Source organism: Pinus tabuliformis, chromosome 7, assembly GCF_031772625.1.
Source record: "Pinus tabuliformis cultivar Carrire ecotype Pingquan chromosome 7, CPIR1, whole genome shotgun sequence".
Taxonomy (NCBI): Eukaryota; Viridiplantae; Streptophyta; class Pinopsida; order Pinales; family Pinaceae; genus Pinus; species Pinus tabuliformis.
In genome coordinates, this window is record NC_142293.1 from 58,137,883 (window position 1) to 58,153,586 (window position 15,704).

General features: G+C 37.5%; 1 protein-coding gene across 4 annotated transcripts in view; it reads right to left on the bottom strand.

Annotated features, from left to right (window-relative positions):
* The window catches only part of LOC149245179 (uncharacterized), a 116,959-nt gene that overhangs the window by 26,507 nt on the left and 74,748 nt on the right, over positions 1–15,704 (bottom strand). For all 4 annotated transcript variants that reach the window (XM_089457694.1, XM_089457693.1, XM_089457695.1 and 1 more), the window contains 11 exons: positions 14,529–14,602; positions 14,006–14,106; positions 13,779–13,882; positions 13,588–13,641; positions 13,381–13,436; positions 13,238–13,276; positions 12,710–12,851; positions 10,998–11,182; positions 10,501–10,568; positions 10,210–10,282; positions 2,087–2,148 (listed from right to left, as the gene is read on the bottom strand). In XM_089457694.1, coding sequence (XP_089313820.1) covers positions 2,087–2,148; positions 10,210–10,282; positions 10,501–10,568; positions 10,998–11,182; positions 12,710–12,851; positions 13,238–13,276; positions 13,381–13,436; positions 13,588–13,641; positions 13,779–13,882; positions 14,006–14,106; positions 14,529–14,602 — 958 coding nt within the window. The remainder of the gene's footprint in view (positions 1–2,086; positions 2,149–10,209; positions 10,283–10,500; positions 10,569–10,997; positions 11,183–12,709; positions 12,852–13,237; positions 13,277–13,380; positions 13,437–13,587; positions 13,642–13,778; positions 13,883–14,005; positions 14,107–14,528; positions 14,603–15,704) is intronic.

Here is a 15,704-nt window from a genome sequence, read left to right on the forward strand (position 1 = left end):
TCTTTAAAAATCAACTGATAACACATGAATACCTCAACATTTCTCAGAAATCTTGTTCTCCATTGTAGCTCAACAGTGAAATCTGGATGATTTCACTCTCAGGTCCAAACTAGGGTGTCTCCTTGCAACACCGAAGTCTGTTATGGCAGCTAGGGCTCCAAAGCCGTCAGTTTCCCCTTCCAACTCTCTCCAAGAGCTCTCTCTTCAAACTCACACAATGATCGAATGAATTAGAGTCTCCTCAATTCCCTTCTTTAATGAGTTTAGGATTGTCTTTTCATCTTCGCCTTCCCTTTTGTCTTTTCATCTTCACCTACCATTTTCTCTCTTTATTATTTTTTTTTTATTAAATTCACTTTTATAGAGTCACTTTATGATACTCCACTTTATAAAGTTAAAGTGACATCCAACTTGCCTAGGAAATATCATCCTTTCTCCTCCTTTAATAAAGTCTCCTTAGGCAAATTTAAGTCCCTTTGTTAATTTTTTCACTGCTTTAGCCTACGGGAACCATTTTAGGCTAGCAGACTCTGTCATAAGCTTCCTATGGGGAAGGGGACATTACAGAGGCTAGGTCTATCTCATGAAGACAAAGAGCATCCTTTGATTTATTGTGGAGTGGTATTTGAAAGTGTCTAGTACAAGCATCAAAGGATGACCTCACCATATATCGAATACTAGATAATATCAGCATATAAGACCAGTTGGACATCGCCGGCAGAGTCCCTGTGCAATGCATAATATGATAAAGTACAAGTGACCTAGTAGGCTCCAATGAAGACGTCTAGGGAAGGGGAGACATGCCACTAACGTGGACCCACATGAGTGATTTTTCCCTAGAGAGAACCCCAAATATGGCAAGCAGTGTACATGAACTTGTAACCCCTTCAGTATTTCATCTCTCTTTTCTGCAAAATGAAAACCAACGAAATCCTGGATAGTCTAGTACAATCCAGATAGGACTCGCATGGGTCTCAATCACAAAGAGAATCTTGAAGGGTTCAAATGCGTTTTAAAGTGATCCTAGAGAGGGCCAAAAGGCCCCTTCATAGTTCCAGCATTAACCAATACTCTAAAGACCCCACTCATGCCCTGGCAAGGGAATCATTTGATAGATTCTGGGCAGATCCACCCTAGGGAACATGAACCACAGATAACTGCTTTAAGATCCCAAATGATAGACCACTTCCCTGCTTTTCATGCCTCTACTACCCGATCCATAGATTTTTTTAATTCCACACCTGGGAATGCATAAGGTTTGCGTCCAAAACCTTAAAATGAAGACTAAGAAGACTAATTGCTTAATTGCTGACAACCTAAAGATGCAAGCACATTCCCTCAAGCTAAAAATCCTTCATATTGAAATTTTTGCTTTATGTATCTCGTGTCAGTTTTTTTCATTATCAAGGTTGAGTACAACAGTCTTATCAGCACACTGTACCCCTTTTGAAAAGCAGAGACAAAATAATAATCTAGAACATTTTTGTAGATATAATATTTGAAGAAGAGAAAAATAAAGAATTATATCAATACCTAGAAATCACCAAAATAGGTCAATGTGACTCAAATGTACAACCAGCCATAGTGGCAATTGGAGAGTGCAAAAGACACCACCTAGATGCAGGAAATAAAACAAGAAAAAAAATAAAATAAAAGTGGTTGTATGAAAAAATAAAACACATTATCTATCAAAATTCTGCATAGCAAGAGCCAAATTACAAGTATGTCAAGGAGTACGCTAACACTTCAGACAAAAGCAATGAATACTCATACACACAAAATTTTAGATTGACAGTTAGAGGAGAACACAAAAACAAATTCCATGAAACCTTATTAAGTGGATAAGTTAAACATTCAAGTCACAATGGACAAATAAAAAAATTCTGTAACTCTCAGAGAAATATAAATAATATGGATCCCACTTCCTATGGCCATTGGCAACAACATTGATATGATTGACCTCTGAAACAACTTCAGTGGTTTAACAACATTTTTTCATCAAATTTAAAAACATAGATACAATTCTGTCATCCTTATTTGATCAACTAACCAATTTGAAGATACCTCGAAAAAGCAGCAATCTTACCTGTCCAAATTGTTCCTCCTGCAACCAGGTAGTACAGTTCATTGAACAATGTAAACCTGTACCTGTTATTGAATAGCAAAGTCAGTTCAAAAGGAGTTTTTATAATGTCAACTTTTGCCATAAATTGAAAAAATAAGCAAAAATTCATTAATAGGTAATGAAAACGGAACAAACACCAACTCCTGCTTAAAACTCCCTAAGAGCCCCTCTCATTTGGTGTGCAGGCTCATATACTTGCACTTTTAGCATTTCAAGGGCAAGAATTTCCTGGTACACCTGTCATTTGGGTGATGTAGTTTTCTGGTATATGCTGTACTTGTTCTTTCTATGAAAATAATATATGCCACATTTTCACACAAAAAAATGGAAACAAATTAGCCACTCATTTATATTAAATATGCCAAAAGAATGTTTGACCTAAGCTTTTTCTTTCCCAATCATGCCCAAAAGAAAGCATTTACCTAATGCTTATTTGACAAATGTAATGTTATATTGGCTAAGACATTGGTGATCCTTCTTGTCTCCAGTAAGGGTTGATGAATTTTGAAGTATGGTGGACATATGCAATTTACACAACCTCGATCCCAGAGAATAGTTTACACCACATGTTCCCTTCTAACCTACTAATGATCTCATTACAACTAGTCACATCCATTTATTGCCCATCAATATGCCTTCCTTGTAAGAATGTTATTTAGCATGCAAGCTCATTTGCAATGGCGTAAACGTTGTTACCCCCAAAGGTTTACTCGTTAGCCTAAAGTTGGTCACCAACTCATATTTTATATATGTAACCAGATCCGTGGGGAGCAAACTTAGGAAACACAAATCCCCTGACCTTGACACAGATTTGTCTGGATCAGAGCAAAATCCACCAAGGACGCAATTCAAACAATTTGGGAAACACCTCTTGCATTCCAGAGCCATTTCATCAAGCTCAGCCATGGGTTTGTGGTTTTGGATGCTGATTTAGCAATAGCAAACTCATAATGTGTTGATCGCCAGTTCAATGTTGAATTCATTTGTAGTTTGGTATTTGTTTTGGCACATTTTACACTTACAGTGGTGTTTTGGCATTTTCTAAAATGAAACTCTCTTTGCGCATTATAACACTCACCGGATAGTAACAAAGGGTGAGGGCAAGTGTGTGTATGAGGCCGCGGGCAATGTGAAAGCAACTATTTGTGTGCAGCAAAGATTTACAGCTACCACTGGGGAAAGGAACGCAATAGTTATGATTCACAGTCGGCGCGGGTGAGGGAAGTCACAGTCGCAGACTGTTTCAGTATGCAGCAACGTTATCGCGGGCGAGGGAAGTCACAGTTATGCCTATTTAAACATGCAACAATGTCGTCACAGGCAAGGGAAGTCACAATTGTTGCAAATTTCAAGTACGTACATGGTTTATAAATTTAAATTTAATGTGTTTAGCCTTTAACGGCATGTTAACAATTAAAATTATTCACCATTATGTTAATTATATATAAATATATTTATGTTTTAAAAAGAGATTTATGTTACTTATTTAATTATTATATACATATATAATAATTTAAATTATAATATAAATAATAATACTTATTTAAAGTTAAATTATAAAATATTTTAAATTATATAATTAAATTATAAACTAATAAAAATATAATTATAAAATAGATTAAATTATATAATTTCAAATATTATTTTAGCTGCAAAATTTGGACTGCAACCAACCCTAGCTGCTCAACACCTAGTGGCTCTTCTACTGCTCTTCCTGTGTTAAATGTCGACGGAGGGAGTAGATCGTCTTCCTACATCAAGATTGTTGCTACCTACAACATGGGGCATCCTACTGTAGCTAATCCTAATAACTCAAGGTAGAACCCCAGCAATCTCCCCCTTCATTAGGAACCATCGACTGGGAAGCTTTCTGCCTAAGGCAGTTGTAGAGCCGAAATTTGAAGTCCACTCCAGCCACATCGGGGACAACATTTAGTATAAGTGAAACCACACTCTTGATCAAGGAATTTCTTAGCATCTAGTCTATAGAAAAAGGCCTCACTCACTATATCCAAATCAAATTTAAACCTAAAGGGCAGATAAAGCTAAAGTTGGGTGCAAAAGGTAAGCTAAAGTTGGGTGCAAAAGGTTTCTCTACTGTCATATTTGCCAGTCTTGAGGACCAAACATGGGTATTTGTGAATGGTCCATATTTTTTCCACTCGATAGGGTTATACCTCCATTTTTGACAAAACGTTTTGTGCCAAATAAGGAGGATTTTGTCGTCATCCCAGTATGAATCAAAATGTACTCATTACCAAGGGATTTCAAGGACGATGAAACCCTAGTAGGCATCAACGATGCCCTTGGCAAGTACGTCAAATCCTCAAAAGCTACTAAGCAAGCCAAGTATATTTCTTATGTGTCTACATGAATATTTCAAAGCCGCTTCCAGAGTCCATTGATATCTATTATCAAGATGAGCTCTAAAAACAAACCCTTGATTATGAGCACATATCATTTTGGTGTCAAAGATGCATATGGCCATCTTCACTACAATTTCCCTTTACTTGTTGCTAATTCTGATTCTATGGCCCCCCCTGCTCATGATGAAGAGGGCTTCACTAAAATGCGCAGTAACACTCTAACCCTAAATCCCCCTTCTCACAACCCTTTTATTCTAAAGATCCCCCCCCCTCCAATAATCGTTTTGATTCCCTCACTTCTTTGGACACTGCAAACCCTCCTCTGACCATGTCGCCCCTGAAAGTTGAGATGCATAACTTTGTTGCACCTCTACCCTCCTCTGTCGATCATCCCACCTTGTTCGACGACCCCCCACTCCCTCCACCTTCCTAGTCCATGCCCCAAGCTCCCTTGCTTAAGATCCTTGACTAAATCCTTGACCCAAACGATGAAAAGGAGCTTGATTCCCTTGATTTACCAAGCTTGGCCAAAGCATGTAAAGGGAAAGACCCTTTTTTCCCTCCCTAAACACCAAGTCAAATCGGCATGGCGTATTTCAAACCATGCCATTATGGCCTAAAATCTGCCTTTAGACAATCCAACACTAGACCACTTGGGCTTCAATCCCAGCCTTTGAGGACTCAAGAAAGCCACACAAAGAAGAAAAACAAAAGGTGGCTTGATACGTGTTCCACTCTCTTCCAAGACAAAATGGAAAATTGCAATTGGTTGATCTTGCAACCATCAACAGAATTTTCACTTGGAATAATAGAAGAGGAGGGGCACACCAAGTGACCTCAAAATTGGATCACTTTCTAGTCAAAGGCTGGAAAAAAACCAAATTTGGCAACATTCTAGAGGAAAAACATAATTTGTAGCATAAAATGGAGGCCATACAACAAGACGACATTTTCTATGGTCAACCAGATGCATTAATCACAGAAGAAGCTACTACCCTCACTGATCTTTAAGAGCATAGGAAACAGGAAGAGCTTCTATTGCAGCAAAAATCAAGGGTTCGCAGACTTAAAGAAGGGGAAAGGAATATTGTGTTCTTCCATAAATCCATGCTCCAACATCAACATCATAATCGCATATATCTTCCATCAAAAACTCTGCACCAGAAACCCTGTTAAAATATTAGAAGATTACTCAAAAGCTTACCCGCTTTTATCAAAACATTCTAACAGAACCTACTCAAAACAGGGCAACAGTGATCCAACACATCCCCAATTTGGTCACCGCAGAGAAAAGTGAACCCCCGCTCTGAGAAATCTCCCTTGAGGAAGTGGAAGCGACTGTCAAGGGGATGTCAGGCAATAAGGCCCTTGGACCGAATCATAGTTTTAAAACTCGGACTTGGATTCGGAACCGGCCGAGAGACGACTCTGACTTAGACTCCAGCTCGGTATTGACTCGAGCTAGTTGATTTCAATGACTCTGTCTTTGTAAAAAGTACATTAAATATTTATTATTTTATGAAAAAACATATTTTTAAAGATTTTCATTCATGTTTCCAAACTCAAAGCATTAGAATGTAGAGAGAAGACAACATATGATCAAAGTATGCTCATGAATATATCTATTATATCAAAATGACAACCAGTGCACAGTCCAATACATGTAATATATAGATATCAGAACAAAAACACATAAACAAGGAGAACAAATCAATTCTCTTGAATATAGGTTGCAACAGCAGAAAGCTCTTAGTTTATTTGAACATCAACAACAGATTAACCTTCTCAAACAACAACAGCAAGGGCAAGAATATCTTGAGAGACGATTGAAACAAGAAAATGCACATCTACAAGAGACATCTACAAAGACAGTTGTAGATATCTAGTTGAAAAGGATAATAAGATGAATCAATTGCTCATTCAGATCAGAGAATTACAGGACAAACAGTCAGGGCTAGAATTCCTGAAGAAAGAAGCTTTGAAATCAAATGAACAGTTAAAGGAGTCTCAGAAGGAATTCTACCAAAAGTTAAGCCAAATATAGTCAAAAGACAAATTGTCCCAACAGAAAATTGCACAAGATGCATTTGAAAAATTAAAGAGTTGGCATGCAAAACATATATTGGTTCCAGCTAGCATTAAAAGGATTCAGAATTTTAAAGAGGACAAACTCAAAACACAAATTGCTCTACATAATTGGTTGCACAACTTGAGCTTTGAAGTTTGCACAGAACCTAATCACAAATTCAACCAAATATTGTTCAAATCCTTGGGATAGTGCAATAGACATCATTATTAATTTCGACATGCCAAATGTACAGGTTTTTAGGGAAACAATTTTAAGTGAATTGTGTATTATTGATTTACAGCAACACAGGAAAGAGACTAACAATTTAATATAGGGAATAGATAGGTGGACTGTGCAATCTATTTTTCAATTCCCAAGTCGGCCAGTCTAAGACGGGCTCAGCCGAGTCAGCTAGTATGTTACTGAACCGCGACTTGGCCGCTTCGGCAATGGACCGGCCTGGTTTTAAAACTATGGCCCGAATGGAATTACTGTAGAATTCTTTCAAGATTGCTTGTCGATAGTGGGCTAAGAGGTCTGGAAAGCAGTGGAAGAATCCAGGAAATCTCATTCTATCCTCAAATATTTTAATGACACCTTCCTTACATTTGTCCCAAAATAGGATAAAGTGGAGGATTCTAATGGATTTAGACCCATTGCTCTCTGTACTGTTATATGCAAAATCATAACTAAGATCATTGTCAATTGCCTCAAGCCCCTCCTCCCAAAAGTTGATCTCGTCCGAGAAAACAAGCTTTGTGGAAGGTTGCCAAATCCTTCATGGCATTATGGTTGTGTTGTAGCAGCTACAACCACCCACCAAAATTTTGGCTCGCATGCAAATTTCAGAGCCTACCTTGGATCCTGTGATCGATCATCCTTGGTCACTTGTTGGTAAGCCAATGATTTCAAGCTCCCCTCCTTAATATTAAGAGTTGTCCATGTTCTCATCTTTATGCAGCATGTATCACCTTTGGGCATAGGGATTTTTGTTTGTCATGAAAAGGGAATGTTGATTTGCTTCAAGGGAAAGCATGCGCACATGAGTAGTCATCATCACATAGACATGTTTGACACTCACTTCACGCACTCTTCTCACGAAGGTTGTTGCATCAAGCAAAGTATGTTTTATACATTCTGGATGGTCTATGTTGTATCACTATGTGTTCGTGTGTGATCATAGTCAAGTCTTATCAATGTTTACATATGTTTCACTAAGCTCACACTTAGCTCATGTCCCGAGCAACCTAGCCTCATCCAGCGTCCTGGAACTGTGCACTTTGCTTTTGCAACCCTCAAGCTTTCTCCCTTGCCTACTGCAACTCCGCAGTGCACAAAGACCCCAGCCTCCCTTGGCATCCAAAACTGCACAATGGTTTCCTCCAGTGTCTTTCCCCATCCAAAACCCGTTGTCTCCAGAAATTGCACAGTATTGTCCCTCAGCTGCTCAGTCTGCCTTGCAACCTGAAACTGCATAGATGTGTCCTCTTGGAACCCATCTCGCAGCAGTGCCTTGCATTCAAAAACTGCGCAGTATTGCCTTTCAGCTACCCAGGTTGAACTACACTCACAAATTCCACAGAGGTGTCCTCCTAGGGCCTCATCCCGACAGCAATCACTGCCCGTTGAAGATGCGTTGATCTATCTCTCAATGACTACAAGAAAAGGTGACATGCTGAGATCACTCCCAAGGAGTTGAGGAGAAGGACCAAGGAACCAAGTGATGGAAAAAGATCAGGACCGCATGCAAACTCTGTCAAATGCATGATCATCTCGAGGGTAAGTATGGTAAGTAAAGAACACCTTTCAAAGTACACCTCTTAGTTGAGTTTGCAGGATTGCTTGTCATTGTCATATCATCCTGTCTTCAGTAACATGCATGTGTGCAAACACAAAAAAGTCATTTCATGTGTTTCCTCTACATGTCTTGCTTCATTTTCACTTGTTTGACCAACTGTCGTCTTTGGCATGTTGATTGCCATGTCATGCTTGCGACCTTGTTCTAGTGATATCGAAGGTTTGTCTTCGTGTGCATGAGTTGTTTCGACTATGTAAACACCCATTGCACTCACACACAATGTTGTAAGCACTATCGCGCAAGTGTCGTCATGGTCGTCTAAAGGTCTATCCGAAGTGTCGCACTTATCGCTTTCACCATTAGACAGTCCCGCAGTCAGTCACACTTATCGCTTTCACCATTAGACAGTCCCGCAGTCAGTCACACTGAGCATATGTTGTCTTGTGGTTTGAGGTGTCTTGTCATCGAGTCATGTTGAGTGTGTGTTTGCAAGGTCATGTATACACGAGTTCACTCGCTCACACACTTAGCCATTTTTTCCGAAAATTTGTCAACCAGACCACCCTCCATCAATCGGACCTCCCCTAAGCTGCACTGCGCAGTCTCAGCCCTCACTGACCAAGCACTAATGCCCAAAATGTTGTGATTTAATGCTGGGTGAATTTCTCTAAGAATTAGAAGCAAATAAAATCTCCTTCAAACTGGTTTTCCCCTTGTGGGTTTTTACAGCGTCTATGTTTGACAAAATAAGTGTCTCAAAATTGTGTGAATGATTGTCTAAATTTTTATTATCAGCTGAAAAGTGAAAGTACAGTAGTGGTAGCCTAGCAGTGTTTTAGTTGAGATTTGTATACCATGTCTACAATGGAATGAACTATGGGGTTGGGCAATAAACAATGATATGAAAAACAAACTGAAACCAGAGGGGCTAACGCACACCTATAATTTTCTACAGTAGTTGACTGCATGAATCGACCTAACTGTCCAGTCAATTCCTCTAACAATTCAGTCAGTAATCCCACTAATCACCCACTCAACCAACTATCCGCTAGTCAATTAATTGACCAACCCAATGACCACACAATCGACTCTTATCAATGAAGAGCCATAAGATAATTCAAATATGTTGTTGACTAACATAAAATTCTTGTACACAAGGTATGGAGTCCAGCTTGGGTTTAAATTCACTTAAGCAAAGAGTCCAATTTGAGCAAGAGCCTCTGATGGTTGCAATCTTTTGGATTTATATTGTTGTACCAAAATATTTTTTTCATTAAAATCTGATATTCTATGTATTTTTCAGTACACCCTGTTCATAAACTATAAACTTAATTGAATCTGATCCAAGTATGATCAGACCCCCAGCCTGTTCTCAGTCCAATTCCAACATTTAAAACATCGTTATAACCGCATAGTGTTTTAAAACTTACATGGTCAATTTCCACAACTTGCAGAGCTATGGCAACATATCCCAGCTCTATCCAAAGTACTAATTTTTCTTCTTTCTATGTTTATATAAGTACAAGTCTGCTATGAAATGTTTTGTCACATAGCCCAACTCAAGTACTAATTTTTTCTTTCAATGTTTATATAAGTACAAGTCTGTTATCAAAAGTTTTATTGTGATCTGAGATGAGATTGTTACATCTAGCAGCTTAACTGCAAATAAATTGATAAAATACTACGATGTGGATGAAACAGCCATGGTCAGAGTATCATATTCTGCTGGAAACTCACCCTATAAAATAAAATAATAAAAGACAAAACTAGTTCATTGAGTTCACATCTGGCACTGAGCATGACAAACTTGATCAACGTAAATGGAGGTCTAAGTGTCATTCTATGAATTTACCATTCAGGAAGCCTTTCATTGTTAAGGATAGGACGTTGCCAATTCTCAATTTCTGTCTCCCACCTCTGATAGTCTGCAAAAACAACTCGAAATATCCAACATGTATTAATGACCTTTGAAATGTATTTATAGCATCTGCAAAAGTCAGCAAATTAGGCCAGCTCTAAGACATCTATTCTTCATTATTGCCTACGAATTACATTGACAAAATTTCCATGGAAAAGAGAAGACTTGAAAGAACTACTTTCATGAATGAGAAATGTCTATCAAATCCAAGACTTAGATGATTACCCATCAGAGCATCATGTACCAAATTTGTAGCTGCATCCACAGAGGTACCATAGAATTTTGTATACCTCCTGAAGTTCAATCAAGAAAATAAATCTATCAATAACTAATGAAGGCGTTGTTTTAATAAATTTGCATTACAAAATAAAAGCAACCAATGTACCTAGAATTACTCCAACTGGTGAAAAGGAGTGACCCTCACTAAATTGACAAATGTCCAAAATTTAACTTTCATCAGGATTTGTATTTTTTGTTTCGACTTCATCAGGAATTGCATTAAATCCACATAATATTTGGCTAAAGGCGAATATGTAATTCTTCATTACAGTTTCAAACTGTGAATAAGATAAACAGTATATAGACTAATTGTGAGCACCATGTGCCTCACCTAAGGGCTTTCACATATTCCATTCTTCCTTGGTACAAAGCATCTTGTCCAGAGTATGTGTTGCTTTTATGATGATATCATTTATGAATAGACATAATTCTGCAACCGTTACCTGAAATAAGTACTTCCTTTCACAAATTTCACTTTAGGAGAGGCCCACGCTAAAGCGAAAACTACTGAGCACGTTCCATGAGGCTCCACTACTGCAGAGGCTGAGACTGCAGCACAGACTCCTTCTCCAGGTAGGGAAGCAATACTGCAATCCTCATTCCAATTCTCTTCATCAAAATGCCCTTGCTGCAATGTAAGAAGAAAATAAGCCAGAGAGGCTAGCAGAAGCTATCTGGCAATTGCCTATCTTGAAAGATACCAAAATATGAACTACAAAAAGAGTGATATCTATAATAAATTCGGGATTCAAAAAATTATATTGAAGATATCTCTTGATTTTTTTTATTTAGTCTAGATATGGTTGATGCATGTGTCCATCCCTCATTCTAAAATCAGGTTTCCATATTGTTTAGAAGTAAGTGGCTACTTCTATCTGCCATTTAACAACTCTTTTAACTCTCCAAATTATAATAGGCACACTTATTGTAATCGGTACATTGAGTTTTATTTGATTTAATTCCTTTAAGTTACAAGAACAGGAAAATGAACGAGCCAGAGAATAATATGCAAGACACAGCTATTAATGTTCACAAGTGACCAAAAAAGTATGTCAATGAGACTTAAAGCTCCAAACAGTTATAATATGCTGTAGCAGTGCAAAAGTTATTCCTTAAAGCAAGAACATAAAAAAGATACAAGTGACTATAAAGTAGAAGGGAATGACGGGAAACCCAGTGGACTAACTTAAGTGGCTGATTGCTTTGAGTTTCATGGAGGAGGTCTTGATGTTGATCCCATGGGCTGGCTGCCTCTATTGTATACCTGACACAATGACCCTACCAGGTCAGGCACCATAATCAGCACCAACAGGGTTATAATAGGTGTCATCCATGAAATGCAGGGAACTGCCCAGAAGTCTCTCTGTGATGTTTTCCTTGGGGAAAAACGGAAATGACAGAAAACTAAAAGAAAGATGTATCACTAGGTAGAGAATCGAGATGTAAAAGAAGAGGAGAGAAAAAAAATTCAAGTATCTGTGGCCACATCAATCATTGAGAATGTAAAAATAGATTGCCTGATAATGTCATTCAGGGAGTGCCCAGGGCTCAAGTTTCCCAGGCAATTTCACCTTTCTTCAAGTTTCTCTTTTACACCAATGTGGATTGGATCAAACATAACTACATGCGTAAGTAACCTGGCTTTTCTAATAGTTTAAGCATACATTTATAGCATACAATACTTGCACTTTATATCTCTCTCTCTCTCTCTCTCTCTCTCTCTATATATAGATATATATATATATATATAGAGAGAGAGAGAGAGATATATATATATATATATAGAGATATATATATATATATATATATATATATATATATATCTCCAACAGTACAAACCTCTACTGAAGATATATATATATATATATAAACTTCAACAGTGTCTTTGAGGCTTTTGCATTTTTTGAGTTAAATAAATCTTCTGGCGTCCCTTCCAATCAAGCATTTAGGAGTGACGACTTTTCCTTCTAAATGGAAAATCTAGCATTGGCATTCACAGCATAATATACATCATAACAGAGATCAAATGTGTAATCTCTATTACACAAAAAGCATTGTGTATTTTCTTTATGCAGCTGAATAATGGTACTAACATTTTAGGCATAAAACCATGCATCACACTATCATCAGGAAATGCAACTTATCAAGGACATACCTCTCTCATAGTGACCCACATATCCTTAGCAGATGTATAACTTCTGTTTGACAGTCCAAAGCAAGGTAAAACAGTCACATCTACATTGTCAGTTTGGCGAGAGGCAATTGCAAAAGTAACTGGTGGATAACCTTCTGCGGTCCTGCATTACACATGGGACATTCAAATTATTGTTGACCTTACATAAGATGTAAAGTTGAAAAAGGAAACATCATACAGCGAGCAAACAATATAAGCAAGAGTAGAGATTTAGTTGAACTTTCCATGGCACCAATAGAATTGTCCAATAGAATGGGTATAAGAATCAAAGAAAAGATTCTGGTTGTATAGCCACGGAACTAAAGTTGAGGAAAATGTCAGCATGCATAATAATATTAAGATCCCACCTTCCATGACATCAAGCAAAAATGAAAGAGGTTTGAATGTCACTAGAACATTGTTGGATGGTTGGGATCATCAGAAAGCAAGTCTCAAGGGAAATCTGCAAACCAACCCTCAGCATAGAGTAATCAAGGATGGACGACTTGCTTGTGATGTAGAAGCATGCCACGCACTCCATCATCGCTCCTGTTCCAAAACCAGAACATATACTTGTACATGTTAATTTCTTAGCCCATTGGATTCCACTAACTAATGATGACAACACAGTAGAAATTCAGGGCTCCTCTTACATGAAAGGCTTGTTGACATGGCCTCCAGAAAAATGTGATGTTCCACCAATCGTGTTCTGCAATTCAATGTAATGATTAGATGGATCACACCAGGAAATTGATGATTATATCACAAATGAAGAGAAAATAGCCTATCTCACTGAAGCTATGAGAAGAGCTTTTCGCTTCTTACAATTCTAGTAATGCTTGAATGAGAATTTTACTTACCGCCCATGTAAAAAGTAAGCTCACATTTGCCCTTTCTTTACCCGTATTTACGAGCTGCCACAAAAAAATATGAATTTCATTGATGGGCATTCTAAAAGACTTGTACTCTGTCTGCACCTTTTAAGATGCCAGTAAAATCCTATCCCTTGACTCACATAACATGAAAGGACATGTAGTATGTAGATTCTCACAGTATATACAAAAGTGCATGTAGGTAAGCTACTGTCTCGATAATTGTGTGGTATGAAAGGTGAGATCTGTCGGCATGATATCTTCAGCTCTGGATCTGGCTCACCTGGAATGGCATGCAATTATGAGTTTCTGGTAGTAGCTGATGCATTGCAGGAAAGTCATTGTTATCCAAAACACTATGACATAAACGATCCAAACATGAATGTTAGTTATTTATTAATATTACCATCATATATTGTCCAGGCTCTTGGAAATAGTGCATGATATGTTGAATGTTGACCATCCAAAGCCCAATCCCAATTAGAAATGCCAAAATCATCTCCTTTCCTACAAGAAAAGTTTTTGGCAATAAATCACAACCAAAGTTTATAACCCTGGAAATAGTGAACAGTAAGCATAAGCTTATCCAGGCTTGAACACAATTTTGAGGAGATATTGTAAATCTAACTTCCTTATCAATGGACAACAGATATTTTATGTAAAAAAGCATAGTCAGTGATAAAATAGTAAGTTGTGGCACCAATACCCTGTCCATAGTCTCAAACAATGTGTAGGGTGAGTATCAGTCACTACTAATTACACTCATAATCAATATAACTATTCCATTGGCATTTGATTTCAAAGAAATCCAATTATAAAAGGCTTTCATGTCTCCATCCCGCAAGACAAATCAAAGCATATGGTAAAGTAATTTATACAATAAATAATCTGGAGAAAATTTACATGCAATTAAGAAAACGATAGCTTACCCAAGCTCTTCAGGTCGTCCTGGGGCCAAGACAGATGCATACTTTTTCCGTCCCCCATCACGAGAAACAAATATCTATATTAACATAAAACTTCAGTCAACATGTAAGGTTATCTTTGTCAGATCAAATTAACCAATTAAACCTTGAGCACCATAAGCTCATTTATATCTCGTTATCCATCAAGTTTTCTATGACTTACTATGTTGTCTTAAAAGCAAAAATCTATATTCACACAAAGACGTGAGTCAACATGCAAGATTATCTTTGTCGGATCAAATTAACCAATTAAACCCTGAGCACCACAAGTTCATTTATATCGCTTTATGCATTAAGTTTTCTATGACTTGTAAACAGTCTATAAAATAAAAATCTTTTTTCACAGAGACTTCAGTCAACTTGCAAGATTATCTTTGTCAGATCAAATTAACCAGTTAAACCTTGAGCACCACAAGTTCATTTATATCTCTTTATACATTAAATTTTATATGACTTACAAACAGTATAAAACTGGAAATGCTACCTTTAACAACAACCATGTGGGCTTGAAAATAAAGTTTGGAATAGCATCATGTTCTGCCATACAAAAAGGCTTAGGCACACAGGATTGAAACAGTTAATATAGGCATTAGAAACACAGGAACAAAAGAAACACAAGATTGGGAGTTGAGCCTATTCAGAAAGCTTGACACACATAAAACATATGCAATGAGTCAAGAAAGATAAGGACTGAATATGAGCAGGATAGCAGACGAAGGTATTATATATATACACCTTGAGAGAGAGAGAGACATTTTTCAGGATATATATATAAACACACTTAGAAATATATAATAGATGGATAGATTTAAGAAGCAGGTGACAGTTTTTGAAGGGGAATGGAAAGCCTCAGTTGAAGCCTCCATTCCACTGGTTGTGGATGGCAGAATGAAGAATGAAGCTTTCAGAAGAATTCAAATGTTCCCATTCAATGTATATCATTAAAGGTCAATGCAAATTTTAAAGTGACGGGTTTAGAAGTTACTCCAAATGTTTATGAGATGTCTTAGGTCAGCAGTGGATTGATGACATTCGAAGTTCTGGTACTTTTGGAAAACAAGAAACATAAGTTTTGGCAGGGAAGATGTGAGCTTCTAATTTCCAATTATATTCAGGTCATTTATATGAGAGGAGGAAATA